Source organism: Aricia agestis, chromosome 10 (genome assembly GCF_905147365.1).
Source record: "Aricia agestis chromosome 10, ilAriAges1.1, whole genome shotgun sequence".
Lineage (NCBI taxonomy): Eukaryota > Metazoa > Arthropoda > Insecta > Lepidoptera > Lycaenidae > Aricia > Aricia agestis.
The window spans coordinates 11,042,104-11,065,149 of NC_056415.1; the positions used below are offsets into that span (position 1 = coordinate 11,042,104).

At 39.8% G+C, this 23,046-nt stretch overlaps 1 protein-coding gene across 2 annotated transcripts in view; it reads left to right on the forward strand.

The window, feature by feature from the left end:
• The window catches only part of LOC121730977 (cAMP-specific 3',5'-cyclic phosphodiesterase), a 474,096-nt gene that overhangs the window by 151,992 nt on the left and 299,058 nt on the right, over positions 1 to 23,046 (forward strand). The window contains exon 2 of one of the 2 annotated variants that reach the window (XM_042120240.1): positions 20,757 to 20,919. The exons of the other annotated variant lie outside the window; for it this stretch is intronic. Within the exon in view, the coding sequence (XP_041976174.1) occupies positions 20,786 to 20,919 (134 nt within the window). The 5' untranslated portion in view covers positions 20,757 to 20,785. The remainder of the gene's footprint in view (positions 1 to 20,756; positions 20,920 to 23,046) is intronic. 2 annotated transcript variants of the gene reach the window in all.

Genomic DNA, 23,046 nt, shown 5'->3' on the forward strand with positions numbered 1-23,046 from the left:
TGCGGGACGCACACTCAACATTAAGTGCTATTATCACTTTGTATTGTTACACTCAGTGTAAGGTTCAGAACAGTTTAAAGTAGTAATTGTTAATTGTCAAAGTTATCTCAAAGTTTTAACCTTACTAAAAACAAACACAGAATAGAGAAATTAAAGAACGGTAAGATAATTTCGCTAATTTTGTTATTCAAATAATTCTATCACTTCAAACGTTAGAATGGCCAAAAAATATGTAGAGAAATTATTTGCAGCATATTATTAATCTTATCTATATTATAACAATACGTGAGAGAAAAACTTTGTATCCCTTTGGACGAAAAATGGGGAAACGTAGGTGATTGAAATTTTGCACAGTTATAGTATATAATTATGGTGAAGGAGTGCATCGAGCTAATATTATTTTGAAATTATGCTTTTATCATACATGTTTTTAACAAATATGTAAAACATAACACACACTACAACACACACACACATAGGAAAGATGACAGATTTTTGAGTGACAAGCGACGAATTATACGAATTATACTCTTTTATATTTTATGGTTGAAGTCTGTTGACAACAAGTTGAAAAATTGAAAACAGATTATAGTTTTTTTTATTAAATCTGAGATACTATTATACAATGCTTACAAGTTACACGGCCCGTCTGAGATCAGCTAAGTCCCAGAGACAGGAGTTAAAAAAATAATCAGCCAAGTGCGAGTCGGACTCGCGCACGAAGGGTTCCGTACCATTATAGAGCAAAATTAGGCCAAAATTTGTGTTTTTTGTATGGGAGCCCCCCTTAAATTATTATTTTATTTAAATATTATTATTAAATATTAAAGAACACATAAGACTAAGGATTGTGTGAAAAATTCAAGTACCTACCTGTGGCTTTTATTGATATAGAGCAAAAAAGGCCAAAAAAATCACGTTTGTTGTATCGGAGCCCCCATTAAATATTAATTTTATTTTGTTGTATTTGTATTTGTTGTTATAGCGGCAACAGATATACACAATCTGTGAAAATTTCAACTCTCTACCTATTACCGTTCTTGAGTTACAGCCTGGAGACTTACAGACGTTTATACGTGGGAGAGCCATGCTTCGGCACGAATGGGCCGGCTCGACCGGAGAAATACCACATTCTCACAGAAAACCGGCGCGAAACAGCGCTTACGCTGTGTTTCGTCGAGTGAGTGTGTTTACCAGAGGCCCAATCCTCTACCCTATTCCCTTCCCTACCCTCCCCTATTCCCTTCCCTTTCCTACCCTCCCTAATCCCTCTTAAAAGGCTGGCAACGCACCTGCAGCTCTTCTGATGTTGCGAGTGTCTATGGGCGACGGAAGTTGCTTTCCATCAGGTGACCCGTTTGCTCGTTTGCCCCCTTATTTCATAAAAAAAAGACAGACAGACGGACAGATAACGAAGTCTTAGTAATAGGGTCCCGTTTTTACCCTTTGGTACGGAACCCTAAAAAAGATAAAGTCAGTATGTGTACTTTAATATTTAATAATAAAAAATATTAAAATATAATAAAAAATTAAGGGGGGCTCCCATACAAAAACACAATCTTTGACCTGATTTTGCTCTATAATGGTACGGAACCCTTCGCGCGCGAGTACGACTCGCACTTGGCCGAATATTTTATTATTAAACATAGATGTGACAGGACGTGAAGCTATAAGCTGTAAGATGATAATAATTACTTGCATTACCACAGAATATAATATATTAGTAGTGCATTAAACTATAATATTCACTATTTTTATTTTTACTTACGCAGAAATTTCGTCTCAGTCTTCAGTGTTTGTGTCTGTAATTCAGTTTCATTCTTATTGGGTTTTAAATGTCTTAAATATCGCAGGTAATAGCGACATTCATTTTTGTAATGTCCTTTCCTCCCGCAATGGTGACATTTCATGCTGGTTCTCTTATTCAGTTTCTTGTTGTTGAGTTTATTTATTCCTCGTAGATTTTTAAAAACCCTCTTAAAATTGCTTTTTTCGGGCGCTGCGCTTCGCTTATGAATTTTGTTTTGAGAATTCGTATGCAATTCATTCTTAAGTTCTGCTTCGCGATCTAGTAGGCGCATTTTTACAGAAGTAAGCGTAATTTCATCTTCTGGGAGTACGTCGATTGTTGTCAATACACTGTCGTAAGCAGGTGGAAGAGTGAGGAACAGATGGACAACTTTATCTACCTCTGACATACTTCTACCAGCGCTCACCAGCTCAGACATTACAAGGTCGAACTGCATCAAATGTGTGTTCAAATCTTGGTCTTCGTCGAGTCTTAAGCTACCTAGCTTCTTTTTAACGACAACTAGTTTAGCGATACTTTTTCTCTCGAAAATGTTATCGAGCGCTGAAATAATCTGCCTCGAGAAAGATTCCGGTTTTACAAGACTCAAGTAAGCGTCAGAAAGGTATTCGATTATGACATTTTTGGCTGTGACTTCGGCTTTGTTCCATTGCTCGTCGGGTGTAGGAGGAACTGCTTTGTCAATAACTTCTATCACATCCAATTCGCTCAAGAGACTTCGTATTCTAAATTTCCAAATGCTATAATTTTCACCTGCAAACACTTGAATATTTCTATTGGTATTTTGCATAGTCACTTTTTTATTTTTTAAATTCTCACAAACTAAATAAACCACAAACGTAATAACGTCTATCTTAATCCCGTTTAAACAAGAAAAGTTTACTTAATGTTGCGCTTTCACTCAGCAAACACAGACGTACGTCTCAACTCTCCCGAGGGAAGCAGAGAAATAAACAATCTTTGTTGTAAAAGTATGAGTAAACTGAAAAAAAATACTTCGCGATAGAAATAGGCTATTATTTAAAGGGACCATAACGTTTTATGGCTTTGGGCTTATAAAGTGCCATTGAGAAACTCTTACAATTGTTTTTTAGACAATTAAGCCGCCAATCCATCGCAGCGCACGGAGAAAATATTATAATGTGACTATGTCCACTGCAACCCACGGACACGCTACGCACGAATTGACTCACGTAGCTTGCTCGAATATGGTCCACACGTAACTCAACGCTGGCCACGCTACGCATGCTGTGCAGGGGATACACGGAAGCGTGTACATAGTATTCAAAACTGTGCTGCGCCACAGTTGTACATAGTCGTGGCCGTGTGCATAGCGTGTGCTGCTGTGGAAACGTTGACCCACGTAGTCAAACTAATAAATCCGTGCGCCGCGCGCAGCGTGGCCGTGCACAGCGTGCGCCACGGTGGAATGGCGGCTTAACTTCACCATGCAGGATTAAGTATTAACATCTGGCAACCAAATGACTGTTAACGTGCTTACTGTTTTATGGAATTTGGCAGCTTCAAACTGCAAAATAATTTAGTTAGATTTGCCACTCAAATTTAACTTCCCCATAAACTTTTACAACGATACGCAATATTAGATTATAATGAAATTATAATATTAAAATATTGTGTTAATGTTTGTTGAGGATGTAAATTAGTGTACACTGTGTACAATTACTGTACACTGTACATTATATATTTTCGTTGTATTACATAGAGGAAGTTAATTGTTTACTCTTCAAGCTCATTTTTGTGGAATTTTGTGGAAACAACAAATTAAATGAATTCTTTGTTTTATGATTATACCCTGTCAATTATTAAAAATTATTTTACTTTTTACTTTTGCAGTGGTCTTCTTATAATTTTTTTTTTTTTTTTTTACCAACCTTATTATTATTTAGCGCAAGTTAATCTATACTAAGTATACAAATTTTATTGTTCTAAATTTAAGTCAACTTTTAAGTTCTTGCCATGCAGAGCTTAATTTTCACTTTGCTTTAGTTACTATTTATATTTATTAGTGGAAACTTGTTATTGGCTCTCAGTTTTGTAATAGTTTTAGTTATAGTTACTATTATGTAGCTGTAAGTTTTCCTAAGAAAATAAAAATAAAAAATAAAATAAATAAAAATTATTGTCTTCGGGATATGGGGCCGTTTGTGTTGTGTTGTGTGCGGTATTTTGGGGGAATATGGAATTGGGGATGATCATAGCGAAAGCCGAGAATTATTATAACGAGAATGAAATATCAAATAAGTCGGTCGTGTCACGTACTTGTGGGGTTTCATGAAACCAGTAACGTTATTATGTATGACCTAAAATATCGAGTTATTATCTAATACTAAAAACCGAGCTTTGTGTGGCTCGCATCGTTTTTCTGCGTGATAATAAACTAAGTAATAGTCTTTAGGGCAGTTTATTTTTTATATTTTTGGGATTCCGTACCCAAAGGGTAAAAATGGGACCCTATTACCAGTATTATAGTACTCTGTGCTATTACGAAGACTTCGATGTCTATCCGTCTGTCTGTCTGTGTGTCTCCAGTCTGTAACTCAAGAACCGCTATAGCCAGCCTTCTGAATTTTTCACAGATTGTGTATATCTGTTGCCGCTATAACAACAAATACTAAAAACAAAATAAATTAAATATTATACGTGGGAGAGCCATGTTTCTGCACGAATGGGCCGGCTTGACCGGAGAAATACCACGTTCTCACAGAAAACCGGCGTGAAACAGCGCTTGCGCTGTGTTTCGCCGAATGAGTGAGTTTACCGGAGGCCCAATCCCCTAACCTATTCCCTTCCCTACCCTCCCATATTCCCTTCCCTTCCCATCCCTACCCTCCCCTATTACCCTATTCCCTCTTAAAGGTCGGCAACGCACCTGCAGCTCTTCTGATGCTGCGAGTGTCCATGGGCGACTGAAGTTGCTTTCCATCAGGTGACCCGTTTGCTCGTTTGCCCCCTTATTTCATAAAAAAGGGGGGGTTATATATAAATTACTATGATATAGCACACATAAATGGGCGTGATAGTTTTTCCGTAAAGTGAACCAAAAAAGTGATCAGGTAATGGGATATACTAGGGCTTGCTAGTTGTTTGCTCGCCCATAATCAGGGCGATTGCGGCGGCGAAATTGTGACGTATTTACGCAATCTCTTTTAATGAGAATTAGTAAGTTCAAAGTATAGTGAACAAGATATAGTTAATTATTACTTAATTCATAATATTTTTTATTTTATTTCATTTCATCCCCTTGTCGCAAAGGAAGTTTAGGGCCTGTTTCACCACTTTCTGATAAAGTGCCTAATAGGCTATTCACAACTTTTTTGACAGATTCTCCATACTTTATCTGTCAAGTTAGGTGGTGGATAGCCTATTCGGCACTTATCAGGAAGTGATGAAACAGGCCCTTTCATTTTATCAGCCATGTAAAACTTTGTATTATTTTTATACTGTACCAAATGTCGCGTATTTGCTATGTTTAAAAAAAATAGATTTAATATGTTAATGCATTGGAAAGTAGCATATCTCACACTGAATAAAGTTAGTTAACAAATTAGTTTACAGCGTCGAAGAGCTAGGAGCAACTGATGCCGATATAAATAGTGTTACGTGCTAGGGTTCGAGGATTTGGAGAGAAAGACCTGGTGACTCTCTTGAAGACTTTATTAACACTGCACTAAACACTAGGTCACAACACTTAGCACTAAGTCCAAACACTAATCACTAGGTCCAATCACTAAGCACTATCACTGTCCTAGGTCGTAGCCAAGTCGCAGGTTTCACTGGTTCACTCACTATTGATCACTTGATGTCGCCTTGAAGATCGCTCTGATTGAACTGAATTGCCGGGCCTGCCTGCGGCTCTTTTTATATGGCGAGACGAATTCCAGAAATTTCCCGATTTCACGTAAACAAGTAAACAACCGTGGGAAATTTCTAGTAGGCTCGGGCATGTGCCACAATAAAACTGTCGTCCTTGCGATAAGTGCAGTAAGTTGAATTTAATTTAGACCTTATGGACTCAGTCATAAGGTCTAAATTCAAACACGCTAACAAATAAAGGGTAAGCACGTAAACAAACATTGGACCTTTTTAGAAGGTTCGAGTATGTACTTGCGCACCACGTGTCCGTATACCATGTACCGTAACACTACTCCCCTCTTAGAGATGCTCGTCCCGAGCATCATTGTTACTGCCATGGTAACGCGCCAGACGGTCTATGTGTACCACTTTGAATGTCCCTCTTGGTTGCTTTTGAATCCTGTAAGTCACGTCATTCAATCGGGTAACCACTTTGTATGGGCCGTCCCACTTGGTCTGCAACTTTGGAGATTTGCCTTTTCGGCGAGTTGGGTTATGCAGCCACACCAGTGACCCTTCTTCGAAGCCGCTTGTATTCGATTTCCGGTCGTATCTGGTCTTCATGTTCTCACTTGACTGTAACCCATTTTCCCGAACCATGGCGTGTATATAACGCATCTTTTCCCTTAAATCGCAGACATAATCTGGTACGGTCTTTGGTTCTTCCGGTGATCCTCCTGTCAAAAGGTCTACTGGTACTCGTAGTTCTCTACCGTAATTGACATACGCCGGGGTAGCTTTTATGCTCTCATGCTCGGCGGTACGGTACGACAGAAGGAAGAGCGGTATATACTTGTCCCAGTCCTTTTGTTTGTCATCTACCAATTTCGCCAAATGCCTCTCAAGGGTCTGGTTAAATCTCTCAACCATTCCATCAGACTGTGGATGGTACGCGGTGGTCCTCGTTTTATGCATTCCCAAAATTCTGCACACTTCCTGGAAGACCTGCGATTCGAAATTCCTGCCCTGATCGGAATGGATTTCTAGAGGCACACCAAAACGAGATATTACTTCTTCGACTAGCTTAGAAGCAACTGTTGTAGCTTCCTGGTTTGGTATGGCGAACACTTCGGGCCATTTGGTGAAGTAATCCATGACAACCATGAAATACTTGTTCCCCGATTCCGTCGCGGGAAATGGCCCAGCTACGTCAACTGCAATTCGTTCCCACGGTGCGCCAACGTTATACAACCGCAGGTTCCCACGGCTCCTGGTCTGTGGTCCCTTCACTGCAGCGCAAGTAGTACATTTGCGGCACCACTCCTGCACATCATCTCGGCAATGCAACCAGTAGAATCGTTCTCGCACTTTTGTTAACGTCCTCTTTACTCCTAGATGACCTCCTGATACGCCATCATGCATTTCACGGAGAACATCCGGTACTCTCGTTCTTGGGACAACTATCTGAAGATGGAACTCTCTGCCGTTGGTCTTCTCCCATTTCCGGTAGAGTATTCCATTTTGAAGTATCAGACTGTCCCATTGCGCCCAGTACGCCTTAGTGACAGCGCCAGTGGGTGCAACCTCACTCCAGATTGGTTTTTCATCACCCCGTTTCTTCCATGTAATGATGTGCCGAAGGTCGTCATCTGTTTCTTGAGCCTCCCTCATAGCATCATTCTCCCATGGGCCCAAAGGACTTGTTTTCGTTAACTTTAATGTTACTTCATTAGATTCCTGCTTAACACAATGTTTGCAGTCTTCCGAACACGGCCTTCGCGAAAGTGCGTCGGCATTCCCATGTGCCTTTCCGCTGCGGTGTTCCGTCTTGAAGTCATACTCCTGGAGTTGTTCAATCCATCGAGCTACTTGGCCTTCTGGGTTCTTGAATTGTAGTAGCCACTTCAAGGCTGCGTGATCAGTTCGCAGTAAAAAGTGTCTGCCGATGAGATACTTGCTGAAATGTTGTAGCGTCTTTACGACAGCCAAGAGTTCTCTTCTTGTCACACAGTAGTTTCTCTCTGGCTTAGATAAAGATTTGCTGAAATATGCAATTACAACTTCTCTTTCACCCTGTTTTTGAGATAACACCCCTCCAATGGCCGTGTTGCTTGCGTCCGTGTCGACTATAAACTGACCTTCAGGTTGTGGATACCCCAGGATTGGTGTTTCACACAGATGTTTCTTTAGTTTCTGAAAAGAATCTTCGGAAGTCTCGTCCCAAATAAACTGTCGTTTATCTTCTGTCAGCCGATGTAATGGCTTGGCTATCTCTGAGAATCCCTTAACAAAACGCCTGTAGTAGGAGCATAGGCCGAGAAATGCCCGCACTTCGGTTTTGTTCTTAGGGGTTGGCCAATTTTGGACTGCTTCTAGTTTCTCCGGGTCCGTCTGAATGCCATCACTGGAGATAACATGGCCGAGATAGTTCACCTTACTCCTGAATAAACGACACTTTTTCGGATTCAACTTTAACTTGGCCCCCTCTATTTTGGCGAAAACTCGTTCTAAGTTTCGCAAATGGTCCTCGAAGTCGCGGCCAACAATGATGACGTCGTCCAAGTAGACTAAGCAAGCCTCTCCAACTAAGCCTGCCAGTACACACTCCATGAGTCGCTCAAATGTGGCAGGTGCGTTGCACAATCCAAAGGGCATGACGTTAAACTGCCATAAACCTTTACCGGTGGAGAAAGCTGTCTTCTCTTTGTCTTTTGGATGAATTTCCACCTGCCAGTATCCAGATTTCAGGTCCAGGGTCGAGAACCATTTCATGCCACTCAAGGTATCCAGAGTGTCGTCAATTCGAGGTAATGGATAACTGTCCTTCTTGGTGACATCATTGAGACGTCTGTAGTCCACACAAAATCTTGTGCTGCCATCTTTCTTCTTCACTAATACAACCGGTGAGCACCACGGACTTGCAGACGGTTCAATGATCTTATGCCTTCTCATGTCCTCCAAAAGGCCTTCAACTTCTTTTTCCTTTGCAATGGGTATCCGTCTTGCTCGTTGACGAATTGGGTTCTCGCTTCCGGTATCTATCCTGTGCTGAACCATCGACGTTCTTCCAAGGTCGCCTTCCTGACTGGAGAAGATATTCGCGTGGCGTTGTAAAAACTTCTTGGCTTTCATGCCCTGCGAATAAGTCAGATTACTCTTGCAGTCATCGAGTAGCTCAGTCACTATTCCATAGTTGCTGGTGTTTGCTGAGCCTGAGCCTGTGATCGAACTACACTTTCTCATCCAGACAACTTCCTCGCACTTTCCAATGACGTCACCTTTGTTCAAGCAGATCTCGCGATCAGCAAGATTCAAAACCCTGACCACAGCGTTACTGCTTCCACTAACAAGGGTTCTCGCCGTCATCAGTTTTTGCGCTGATGTCTTGGTAGGTGTGTCTTCGATCAACACGCATCTATTTAACTTCTTCTTTCCAGCGGGCGGTAGTTTCACCAGCACTCTAGCTTCCGCTCGTCCAGGTATTATGACTTTCTTTACACATTCAACTTTCCCGCAGGTGCCTCCAAGGATGAAAATTTCTTCTTCACCACACTTGAAAACTCCGTCAGCGACATTAATTCTACAGTTGTGCTTCTTCATGAAATCCAAACCCAAGATGCAATCATCCATAATCTCAGCCACGATAACGTCATGAGGGTATGAGAACTCCCCCACATTCATCGTAACTGACATTTCTCCCAGGACGGGTATTGGCTGACCGGAGGCGGTAAGAAGCCGACAGTTAATTCTCCTCTTGTGCCTCCTTGCGGCTTTTATCAAATTTGGGTTCACTATTGTTCTAGAGGCTCCTGTGTCTAGAGTCATTTTGCAATCCGTACCGTTAATAGTCCCCTGAATCACCAGACTATTCCCGCTGCTTGCTTGGGAGACAACCGTTATTGGGGCTTCCTCCGTGTCAGCCAGCACTCGCCCCTTAGTCCTGGCTTTTATTCGTTTCCCTGCTCCCGGGCAGGGGACGAAGCCCCTTGCTTCTTCAGCTCCTCCATTTGTTCCTCGAGCCTTTTCATTCTTGCCATCTGGGTCTCCTTCTGCGGGCAGTTGAGCTGGAGATGGCCCCTCTCGCCGCACTTGTAGCACATGGCTCCAAAACTTTTCTTCGTGGGAGCCTTGACCTCCTTGACTTCCTCAGAGACCTCGTGGATCTTATGGGTCTGTCGTATGTCACGGCGAACAGCCTCGACTTCCAAAGCATGCGCCAATGCTTCCTTAAGCGAGGTGTGGTGACGAAGCCTCACTGCAGCTCTGACCTCCAGATCCCTGATTCCGTCGACAAATGCTTGCACAATATTGGAGTCGACCATCTTGGCGTCAGCTCCTGGGTGTGCCTTCTTGACGAGTTTTTCAATTTCCAACGCCCATTGTTGTAATCCTTCTCCTGAGCGTTGGACTCTGTCACGCAGTTGGGCACGAAACACGTGCTCCAGGTGTCGCTCCCCGTATCTGGATTCAAGGGCCTCCATCAGGTCTTTGAACCCATTTCCTGTATGTGCTTCCAGGACCGACAAGGCTTGCCCTCTGAGCGCGACAGTGAGTGCGGTCAGGCATTGTTCGTCAGACCATCCGTTGGCAGAAGCAACAGTCTGGAATTGCTGACGGTAAGCGTTCCAAGAAGTAGTGCCGTCGTATGGCGGTACTTTTACTCGTGGCCCGTGTGCCACTCCGGAAGTTCCACTACACGTCGCGACTCCTGTGGTTTCCAGGCGCACTACTTTTTTTTGTAGTTCAGTGAGGCCAGTTTTCACATTTTCCACATCAACCCCTAACCCGGTAACTCGTTCGTCGATTACGTCGACATCTTTACGAAGCTTAGTCACCGTGTCACTGACATCCTTTATAGCTAAAAGCGCTTTCTCTTGGAGGTCCTTTTGTTGCTCTTGTGACTCTTGCAAAGCGCCGAGCTTGCGGTCTTGTGACTCTTGCAAAGCGCCAAGCTTGCGGTCTTGGGCCTCCATCATTGCCCTTTGAGAATCTTTCAACGCCTGACTTTCAGCTTTTTGAGACTCCTGCAAAGCCTGAATTAATTCAATTATGCTTTCCAATTGAAGGGCCATTTGAGGGGCCGTAGAAACTACGGGCGTAGCAGGATAGATGGAACTAGTCGACGGGGCCTGAGCAGGCGGGGCCCAGTGGGCGGCGCCAGTGGGCGTGGTCTGAGTGGGCGGGGCCTGGTGGGCGGAGCCAGTGGGCGTGGCCACGCCCAAAGTGGGCGGAGCCTGAGGGGCGTGGCCAGTGGGCGTGTCCCGGTGGGCGGAGCCAGTGGGCGTGGCTTCGCCCAAAGTGGGCGGAGCCTGGTGGGCGTGGTCAGTGGGTGGAGCCAGGTGGGCGGGGCCAGTGAGTGGGACCTGTCCCTCAGTGGGCGGAGCTTGGTCCCCAGTGGGTATGGCCTCCGCAACTCCCCTCTCGGAGTCAATGGCAGCAGCTCGCTGCGCCCTTGTCCTGACACTCCCCTTGAAGTCCTCTCTCGGAGTCAATGGCATCTCCAAATCGCACTTCTGACACCAGTTGTTACGTGCTAGGGTTCGAGGATTTGGAGAGAAAGACCTGGTGACTCTCTTGAAGACTTTATTAACACTGCACTAAACACTAGGTCACAACACTTAGCACTAAGTCCAAACACTAATCACTAGGTCCAATCACTAAGCACTATCACTGTCCTAGGTCGTAGCCAAGTCGCAGGTTTCACTGGTTCACTCACTATTGATCACTTGATGTCGCCTTGAAGATCGCTCTGATTGAACTGAATTGCCGGGCCTGCCTGCGGCTCTTTTTATATGGCGAGACGAATTCCAGAAATTTCCCGATTTCACGTAAACAAGTAAACAACCGTGGGAAATTTCTAGTAGGCTCGGGCATGTGCCACAATAAAACTGTCGTCCTTGCGATAAGTGCAGTAAGTTGAATTTAATTTAGACCTTATGGACTCAGTCATAAGGTCTAAATTCAAACACGCTAACAAATAAAGGGTAAGCACGTAAACAAACATTGGACCTTTTTAGAAGGTTCGAGTATGTACTTGCGCACCACGTGTCCGTATACCATGTACCGTAACAATAGGTTAACGGTAGTTAAAGGATATAGGTTGGCTGATCAAAGCGAAGGCCTTGATCGACACGCGAGCTTTTAATTCATTTAGCGATTAATTCAATTATTTGCTTCTTTATTCGTTAAGCCTTTTTTTACATGGGGAAATGCTTTGCGCATCCCCGGCGGTTGGGGACATCGGCCGGGGTATGTGGGACTCTCCGAGGACTACTAAAACCCCATGGTGCTCCACTCCCCGCCTACGCACAGTCACTGGCACGATTAACCCACCGCAACTCTACCAGCCGGGCTAGCATGGCCACTAGTAGAAATGCGAAAGTATGGACAAACTGTGGACATAAACTTAAGGTGCCGTTCCGATCTTTACCGCGGCTAATCACGACCGACAAAAATTCAATTAAAATGCCACTTTATGACAGACTATAATATATGTCATAAAATAGGATATTATTTGAATTTTTAGGGATATAGTCTGTCATAAAGTGGCATTTTAATTGAATTTTTCGGAACGCAAAAAGATCGGAACTTCACCTTAAGTTTATCTCCACAGTTTGTCCATACTTTTGCATTTCTACTGGTGGCCGTGCTAGCCCGGCAGTTATTCGTCAAGCCTAGATTGCATAAGGCTTCAAGCTAAGCGCATGAAATACTAGATGGCGCCCGCAACTCCTTTGCGCCTAAAATAGTTTATCGCGCGGTATTACATTTTTCCGGAATAAAAGTAAATTCTATGTCCTTTCCCGGGACTCAAAGTATCTCCATGCCTTTTAGCAAAATCAGTTCAGTGGTTTGGGCGTGAAGAGGTAACAGACAGACAGACATACACACTTTCGCATTTATTATATTAGTAATTAGTAAGTATGGATGTTATAAATTGGAAAGTGTGTCTGACTGTTAAGAGCGCACCTGACGCTAACTTGACTACCTACTTTATCCCAGATCTCAATCTGTAAGATCTAGAAAACTGATTTTTTGACACAAGTAACTTCAGTTCATGAAGATTAAATGCTCAAGACGAAAACACGAATACTGAAAAAATGCTCGATAGTATCTTTTTTACAAAAAACCTATTTTTAGACACATTTTTGCTTCGATCTTCGAAGTTTGCTGTCTTTACTTTAATATTTTTTAATATCTAAAAAGGTATGAAACCTAGATTTGCTCAAAACACTTTTTTCATAATCATTATACTTAGTTCGTCTTTTATTCTAGTAAAACTAACTCGGCGATGATTCCGCGCCGTCCTTTTTCACCTGGCATATGAAAAAGACGGTCGTGAGTGTGAAGAGAGAAGGACGATGTTAGATTTTTAGAGTCAGGAGAGCTCTTAACTCTTCTCACTAATGGAAATTTTGGACCCTAGGAAATATAATAGTACCTATAGAAAAATTCGATTTTCGATGCAACAGAGTTGCAGATATCAAATATTGCTAAATAGTTAGATCACAAATCCTTTGTCTGTATGTAAATAATGTTCTACACGTGCTTGTAAAAATATTCATCAGGTTACTTAGGTTTTCGGGTACCTTGAAATGTAAAAACTTACTAACTTTTTTTTTAACAAGTAGATTTGTTAGGAATAAGGGTTATTTAGGGTATCGAAGTTGTACAAGTTCACCTTCAATACAGTCTTAGGGGCGATGAAACAGTGAAACGAATTTATCCGAGGCGAGTTTCTTGCGAATAGTTTGTTTCGTTGAATAAACTTTTGGGACAGCTTGAAGGTTTTATTGGGTTTTTGGAAACGAGTCCGGGATTATTAGTTTAACACGTTTAAGGGGACAGAAGATCTCATGAATAAGTAATTTATGTACAATAAGTTGGTACTCTGTTCTTGTGCTTGTTTTTGCGAGATCGCCGACTACCGAATACATAAATGATGATCCGTGTCCTCGCTCTTTTTCTTCAAATAACAAACGATTTCTATCTATTTTTTTATGAAACTGATAATAGAACATAGTTATTAATTTTATTGAAAGTAGTATGTATAATAATATCTGCTCAGTGAGCGGAAAAATAGCTCACAACGCGTAATGGGGATTGTCCATTTTTTTTATTTTGTTCATTACAAAAACATTTGGAGGAATAAGGTCAGTGATCGTTTTTCTGTGTATAAACGAAAAAAATCCCCATTAGTTACTTATATTTTTGAACAAATATGTTTAACCTTTGTTTGACCTTCAATGGCGTTAAATTAGCAATAAATTCGACCAACATTACGTTTCGAACTTTTGGTAAGCTTCTCGTATCAGCTTTCACATAATGAGAACTTGCATTTGACGAACCAGCCATTATAAATAAGATTGAAAGGAAATTTAAAACATACTGCAGAGGTCAATTGTCCGCCGATGATGACGTCAGAGCGAAACTTTAAAAATTTATTGAGAAAGAACTAGCCAACGAATTTCAAAATTATTTAATTTATATTCTTAAAATATCCTATTTAAACGAAAAAAAATATATATATGTGATTTTTTTTGGACAATGCCCATTATTGTGGTCACAGTGGAACAGCCATGACGCGAAATTTGCGTTGTGGCTCTAATGACAACGTCCACGACGCAATGAGTTTCTAAAATACTAGAGTAGCAATGTCTTACAAAAGATTCTCAGAAATGCGTAACCACTTTTTTGTTCAAAAGACAATGTCAAGTCATATATTCGTTATGTCATTATGTATGTGAGATATGCCTGCAGGCATCTTCGAAGTGGCAACGCGTTGCTACCGTAAACTTCCAATCTTACGTTACGTTAGTAACATAGAATATCATTGCCACGACGCGTTCTAGCAATCTCAAAAAGACCATCAAAAGAAGACGACTGCGCTTGAGGGTTGAGCGTCTGCGGTCTCGCCACAAAATTAACTTTAGTTTCTTTGTGGTGAGAGTACCGACGAATCTTCTTTGGACCTTTGAGGCGCCGGAATTCTGGCCGATGGATGTGGTCTACCGGAGGTTTCGGGGGAGACTCCAGAACGAAGCGCGTCACGTAGCCGTCAACACGAGACAAAGTGTAGTTTTAAGTATATAATAATAATATGTATGTTAGTCTGTAAGGTAAATGTATTATGGGCCTAGATGCCTGAAATAAATGGTCAAATAAAAAAAATACATTAACGCACTAAATTGATAAATAAAAATATTAATGGTTACTAGAAAAACAGTATAAATATTATTTTCGTTTTGGAACTTTGCAGAATTAAAAAACTTTTCATACTTACTTAAAAAATCGGTTATCGGTTCCAAAGTGCTTCAGCACTTTCGCACTTTTGTTTTTAATTTTTAGACTTTAGAGTAACTGTCATAAATAAAGATGCTCATCATAATCATACAGGAGTGCAATTATATAATTCTGCAAATAATTAATGCACTCCACTCTATTTCTCTACGTTCTTGAATATTCTGCAAAGTCTCAAAACGTTATAATCAATATTGACTCTATTTCTTTCGTTTTTTTTTCGTCCCTCGTGTTCTGAGTGTTGAAATGGAAATAATATTTATTTTCCAAAACAAACAAGGACTTATACAAAATGTATTATTTAACCAAATATATTGTGCTCATCCCCTATAGGCTATAACCTTTAGGTTCTTACGTGAAATTGCCTGTTAAGCCTGAGCATGTGACGTGGAAGACAAGTTATTTAATTAGTCGCACGAACAACGAAGCGCCTTCTGTTTTTATATCGCATGCGGCCCGGCGCGCAGCGTGCGTGTTCGGTTTACGTCAGGCGCACGCTAAGGCCGCGATTACGCCCCGCCTCTGACATTGACAGCTGTGCTAAGGTCGCGTTCGCTAATATCGAACAATCGCCGATTGCCCTTAATTTTATAGCCGATACTATAAGGAAAAGTTGCCCTTACGATTGTAGCCGTAACTGGGAAGGAAAAACGATTGTTTACGTTACAGTACAACGACTTTGTGGGTAAATTAGCCGTACGTGATGTGATACTATGTAGTATTGTAACATAGCGTATGTAAGCGTGACGAATAACGTGTAGCCATTACAAATTATTTGCACAAAATAATCTATCGATTATACTCGTACTATATTATGTTATGTCTAGACTCCAGCTAGTAAAAGCTACAAACTTACTATGTACGTTGCTTCAAAGTTAATAATTAAACTTTTTTTTATAGTTACGCCTACAATAAAACCCGTACATTTCCTATAAAAAAGTTCGTGTTGTAACTTTTTAAATCACCATACTAACTCTTGAAATATGTGTCAACAATGAGCGATCAACATTTTTGCGTTTGAAAAAGTTGTACAGTAGTTGGAGAGCGGCCAAAAATTTAGAATTTACTTTCGCATTGTCCCTTTCAGCACGGGCCACGGATAACATCTGTTCGCAGATATTGATATTTGAGTTTTTGTGTGGAGAAATATTCACAAAAGATTAGAAGTCCTATAGATAGAAGCATGAAGCCATACGTTGGCCCTGGTCATGTATTGTAAGAATTGTTAGGTAATATTGTGGTTCACCACGAAGGGTTTCTTTGCTATTAAGGTGACGCCGCGTTAAAATAAAAAACCGTGTTGGATACGTTTTAGATTGCTTGTTTTCTATGAGAGGCCGGCCCAGCCTTTCATAGAAAACAAGCAATGAACAGCAAAAAATGGAAAGGGCGTAAACGACAAAATCGTTTTTGTCGCGTAATTTAAAAACCATAAATACATTTCATATAAGCTATGGGCAATTTAAGTGTATGCTTGAACCAATCTATGTACAAATTTTGGAAGCTTAAATCACTCTCCTCTGTTGGCAAAATAGGAATCCCTTTTTTACAGAGGTCTTTTTGATTGATTATACTGTGTTAAAAAAGTTTACCAATCGGGTTATGCTATGGGTAATTCAAAGACAAAGACATGATGAATACTGACAATGAACTTTAATTTATTAGCTTTAGTCATTGCTGAGAAAAATCGACATCACTACAGCCAAATTATCAAGGCGTCGCCTTATAGTATAGTTTGTTTTTATGTTTATACATATTATTATTTAAAATGCACATTGATTGTATGGTTTCGTAGCACATAGAACACTAATCGGCCATACTTCCTTAGTAAGTAAACCTATTACTATCACGTTTCTATCGTGAACATCTCCAAAAGTTGATAAATTTAATGTATGAAAGTTTCATGATAGCAGTAACAATTAGCAATTTTAATCAGAGTCCATGTCTCCATTGCGCCCTAATACCGTACAATTATTCATTAAAACATAAATTACCGGAAACGGCGCTTTATCGCCGCGATAAAATATTATTGGTTGACGCCCAGTATCTTTAATAATGCCAATTTGCTTTTACGACGGTGAAGTAAAACGTCCAACTAGGCAGGGTCTTCTATTAGGCTTCGAGCCAACAGATGTGGAAATATCCGGCTAATTTATGGGGGTGATTTCGTATACAACCTTTGGACTTATGCTACTTCTGCTTTTGGCGTAAAATGTGCCACAATTGCGCTGCGTCTTTGTAGAGAATAAAGATTTATAGAGAAAACCTACTTTGGTACTTAAGGGCCTTTTCTTATAATAGAATATCATAGCTTAAGGGTTATATCGAGTCTATGATTAGCTCTACCATAAGTTTAAAGCTATAGTATTTTTCGATACTTGAAACCGACTACCGTAAATTTTAGTATGGCAAATTTTACAGCGCCTCTAGCGGTCATTTGAGGAACTATAATCGCCATACTAAATATTTACGTAGTCGGTATCGAGTATCGATAAATACTATAGCTTTAAACTTATGGTAGAGCTACAGCCTGTTAGCTACGCTTAACGTAAGCGGCTAAATCAAGTAGACATCTTATGACCTTCTATAATGATATAGATTAAAGATTTATATCTTTAATCTATATCATTATAGAAGAGGTCTATATAGATACCTCTTTTCTACAAACTAAGACTCTTTTGTGCTAAGAGTGACTGATGTCATAAAACTTATAGAAACACCTTTGTTTAACGTAGAACACTAGACAATTTCTATAAAGGGGTTCGAAAATTTTTGTATGGAGCCTGGCATATATACTATCTAGCGGCCGCTAGAAAATCAAAATGGCCGGCGGGCCATTTTGATTTTTTTCACGTTTTCTAGATATTTGGAAATATCTCGGAAACGTCACACTTTAGGATACCATGTTACATAACATTTTTTGTTTGTATAAGTGTACTCTATCCAAATATACCACTTTTATTGTGCTCGGAAATTTTGAAAAAAAAAATCAAGATGGCCTATGCCACAAAGGTTCGTACCCCTTTCTTTATCGTCGACGACATTGTATGTCTATTGCCGATATGTTATTGCTTTTATCGTCCCTAGATATAAATAACAATACTACATTCAGAACAATAAAAAAAGGTCGTTAAAGCATTACTTTATTGAATCATGGCATCCCGCAAAGATTACAAAAAGGTCGCGCGTTTACAGAAACACTTGAAAAAGTTCACCATGCCGACATATAAAGCTACTTGTGTTTGTGCGACCTCTTTATCCATTACTCAGACAGGTGGGGCGAAACAATATTCGTGTCCTTGCCCTTCCCCGACCATCGATAACCCTTGACATATTTATTTTATAGCCCGTGGCTCCGTAAACCATGCACCCTTTACTCCGCTAGTTGTATTATTACCGTCGGAGAAATTGATTCATAACATTATGTTGTTGGGGGATACACTTAATTTGGTCGAATTTTGGTTAAAGCTAGTCGACATAATATTACTAATATAACAACTTACAATTAACATTCTTGACTTGCAATGGGTTCCTGGACATGTTGGTAGGTATATTAGAGGTAACGTGGAGGCAGATCGGTTGGCAAAATTAGGTATACTACAGGCTGATTAGCTGTCGACAAGATTATTCCGAAATTTTAACTTTATTCTAAACCTGCAATAATTACTGTAGTGTATTGATAAATAAAGATGGACACGCGTACTTAGGTAGTAGGGGTGCTTGGAGTGGTCGCTCGACTTCGGTCTGGTGATCACTTCTTCACCAGCCATCACCAGAGTACTAGTGTTCAGTTACATGTAATATTCTGTGTCCAATTCACTCGCCCAGACTTTGTACATACTGTACAATTACGAGCAGTTGAATTTCGCCGGACCGCCCCCTGCACACTATCCGAAATATCCTTCCGGCGAGTTCGAGCTCACTCGGCTCAGTACAAAATGTAAGAGACAGCGCGGACGTTCAACTGTTTCCGATCAGAAATTTCGGACAATGTGCGGCCGCCGGCCGGGCTAACACGTCTTGTTGATGGAATGTGTCAAGTATCGGGACCAAAGATTGGCAGTTTTTGAAAAATAATAATTTTAATCTTTATGCGATGGGGCTCGTCACTCGTGCAATCCATTCTTTCTAAACCAACTTCCGAAGAAGCCAATTCGTTTTTCCGTATTTATGCTAATATCGATTATACAGTGTACATTTAAATATATATATTTATATTTATTTATATATTTGCCAAGCGTTTGACAGACACACAACACACAGCATAATAATAATACTCATATAATATATTACATAAACTAGTGTAAATTTAAGTAAAGGATAGCACCCGTTTCAAACCTTATTTCCGTAGTGACAGCTGCAGATCTTTGCATAAAAATATTATAAAATCGTGCCCACCCGATCTATTCTGTAGGCGTTTTGTTACGGGAAACTAAATTAACTTTACGATGAATTTACGATATTTATAAATAAAGCCTTTGAATCCTTATAATACTTTAGAATACGGCAAAGTTTAATAAGGAGGTAGGTATTAAAGGTTTATTTTGCTAATAAACTTAAAATTCAAAGGTCTCAACCGTCTGTAACGAGACAGTATTTTAGGATTAATGTCATTCTACATTGTCTCAAATACTCGTTGTCTGAACTGTCCCAAACAAGAGTTTAATCCACGCGCTAACTTCATTCATCATTGCAAGATTAATCATCAAATCCTCCTGGCTAAGCCATTCAATAATTCGCTAAATTATTTATAGCTATTATGGATAGGTAGGGTTTTCTTCTATTGAAATGTAGGTAATATCAATCAATAAATAACTATGTATACAATTAAACGGTAATAAAAGCAAGTTAACGATATTCTGCACTATAGACCGCCACGAGTGTATAACTATAGTTTGTGCGTTTTAAGATGATATGGGTGACAGTTTTCATGTTCCTTGCTACGGGTTTTTTTTACAAGAAAACAAAAAAAATCTAAATGTAATAAATTATATTCCATCTACAAAAACAAATGTTTCCTATAATTGTAAATGAATAAAAATGAAAAGATGCTAAATAGGCAGTAAATGTATAGCGATATGCTAATCTCCTTTTCAACCTCTTTTCTTGGTTCGGTTTTAACAGAAGGTTTAAAAGTGGTAAACCTGAGGTATCTGCGCTAAGTACTTACTTTACAAGAAATTCGGACATGCAGAAATTCTGCAAGAGTGTTTAACACCATGTCACCACTCACCAGTCACTGTAATTTAAGTATTCACAGCATGTCGCATGAGCAATATAACTATTTTAATTACACATTCCAATGTGCACGTTTCGGAACGTTTATTTGGGAAGTCCTATAAATTACCAAAATAACATACAAACTGCAGTTTGTCTTGAAAGTTGTCATAGCGAATAATTTATTTCAATTGTTTTGTGAAACTTCCTGTCACTATAAATTATATTTTTATACCCGTGTTTATTATAGGCTTTTATCGCGGATTTTGAGCGCAGCGACCGATTCAAGATATTCCGTAACGAAAATAAACCTAACACCCCCCACTCGGTCCGGCGTTGCCTCACTTGCCGTGCATCCTTTAACGTGTTTATGAGTGTGCGACTAGACGTATGCGAATTATAATGGCATAAGTTAAACTCACAAACAAATAAAATCACAATATGAGATTCTAATAAAATACTTAAATACTTTTAATGAAAAAATTACATACAAAAGCACTAAATTGGATACGGATACGTCCTTACTTTAAATACTTAAAAACGCACAAAAAACATATGTCCTCTTCAAAATCGAACAATAAAACCACTCGGCTCTCCAACTCAATGCTCTCTGCAGGTGATAATGGAAGTGATGTGTGTGATGGTATGATGAGTCGCCACCTGCGGGTGCCAGAGGTGCGGGTGTGCGGGGCGGACGAGGACGAGGACAAGCCGCCGCTGCCGCCCTTCGCCCTCACCCTAGCATCGATACCGAGGCGGAGACACTCCTGGATTTGTAGGTAAGTACGTTGTTCATTCGCACAAGAGGGCCAGACCAGTTGCAATTTGACCGACCCGTACGATGTGTGTCTTCAGGTGTGCCCGACAGTTTAACGAGGACTATAAACAGGACGAACACGTTCTAGAAACAATTAACGCAAGATCTTATCGGAAATGTTTTTTTTTAATAAAAGTTATTGCGTATTCCTTGCTAATAAAATGCATATTTTCTGTATTATGTTAAAGTACCAACTACCAACTCAGTTTTAGTCGCGGGGCAAACCGGGACATATTAAGACTGTTCTCTATCACTGAAAAATACGTACGGTTTTCCGTAAATCCATAAATATAAGAAAGATAATCTTGTAATTAAATATATCTTCTTGTTATCTCGATACATCTTCCCAAAAGAAATATAAAAAGTATTCTCATTGTCTGGCCAAAATTCCATTTCCACACAAAAGCAAATTCAGCCGCCGGAACTAGTTAAGAGGTACGGCCTTACTGCGAAACATTGAGCTCTGAAATCTTGGAAAAAGTGTTCCTTTCTCCTTTAAACAAAAATTACTTTTCTCTACAGCTGAAACATAATGGAATTAAGACTTGGTCACGTAAGTACTTACTAGCTGTTTGACCGAGCTTTGCTCGGTATCATCGCCCCCAAAACCCCCTATATACTAAATTTCATGATATATATATATATATATATATATATATATATATATATATATATATATATATATATATATATATATATATATATATATATATATATATATATATATATATATATATATATATATATATATATATATATATATATACAAGAATTGCTCGTTTAAAGATATAAGATTTAGTTAAGATATTTCATTGTGTAGTTTTGGTGAATTTTATTTTATTTTTCAGAGAGAAATATCCTTGTATATAAGGATATATTTCTCTGAAAAATAAAATAAATAAAACACTATACCTATATCCAGTTAAAGCTTCCAGTTAAAAAAAAAAAACTAAAATATTTGTATTTTCACATACTTACAGATTAGGTAGAGTAGAGATGTAGGTACACTATATTGCCAGCGTAATCACATATTTTATACAAATTAATTATTAAAACAATAAGGGCCGATTCACACCGAAATTGCAGCGCAGCGGCAGGCATTTTCAATGTCATATGATTTTAAACTTTATCTTCATTATTGTAATACGAGTACATAGTATCGCTTAAAAACTTGGAAATTCTCGCGGCGCGATTTCTCAAGCGATACTACGTATTACAATAATGAAGATAAAGTTTAAAATCATATGACACTGAAAATGCTCGTCGCTGCGCTGCCATGCCGGTGTGAATTGTGATTCGGCCTACTATAGGCCGTTCTTCCACTGCCGCCGTTACCGAGGACGAAATTATTTTGGGCCGATAAATTGCCACATTACGAGTATGATGTCATAAAGTCTAGTAGATCCTAGGTAGGCTTTAGCTTTAATTTTGCTCTACTCCACTACAAAGCAGCGATGGCATTGTCCGTTGACCAATGTCGACAGAAAATGAAACCTATAATGGCATTTATCGACCCAAAATAATATCGCTCCCGGTGACACTCCGGCGACTGTGTGGCAGTGGACAAAATATGACCTTACGATTACGCGGATTTCGAATGTTCCTGCTTACCCCTCAAAAATCAATATCAAACTGTTTTATTTCTGAATACATTTAAAATAAATATTTTCGGAATGTCTGCATGGTGCCTACCACCAGTTCGAGAACTAACCCCGGCGAAAAGAACCGGTGTAAGAAACTCGCACGGGGCCCACTTTTTACCAAAAAAGTGAAAAAAAATCTTTTTAAAATGAAGTTTACAATTTTGTAACTACAATGTCAACATACATAATTGTTAGTCTTATAATAATATAGAAGTAGCATCAGTTCCTATTACTTACTAGTTACGTAGCAGCTTTACGCCTGAAGTTTATTTCGTAGCAAACTACGAAATAAACTTCAGGCGTAAAGCCAAATAAAAGGCACTGACTGTTGTCCCCTCAGAACAAGAAAATTCTAAAATCTGTGGTTGCCCCCGACTTCATCGCGACAATACATCAAAGAAAAGTAGTTCTCCCCGTTTTTTCACATTTTCCCAATATTTCTATGT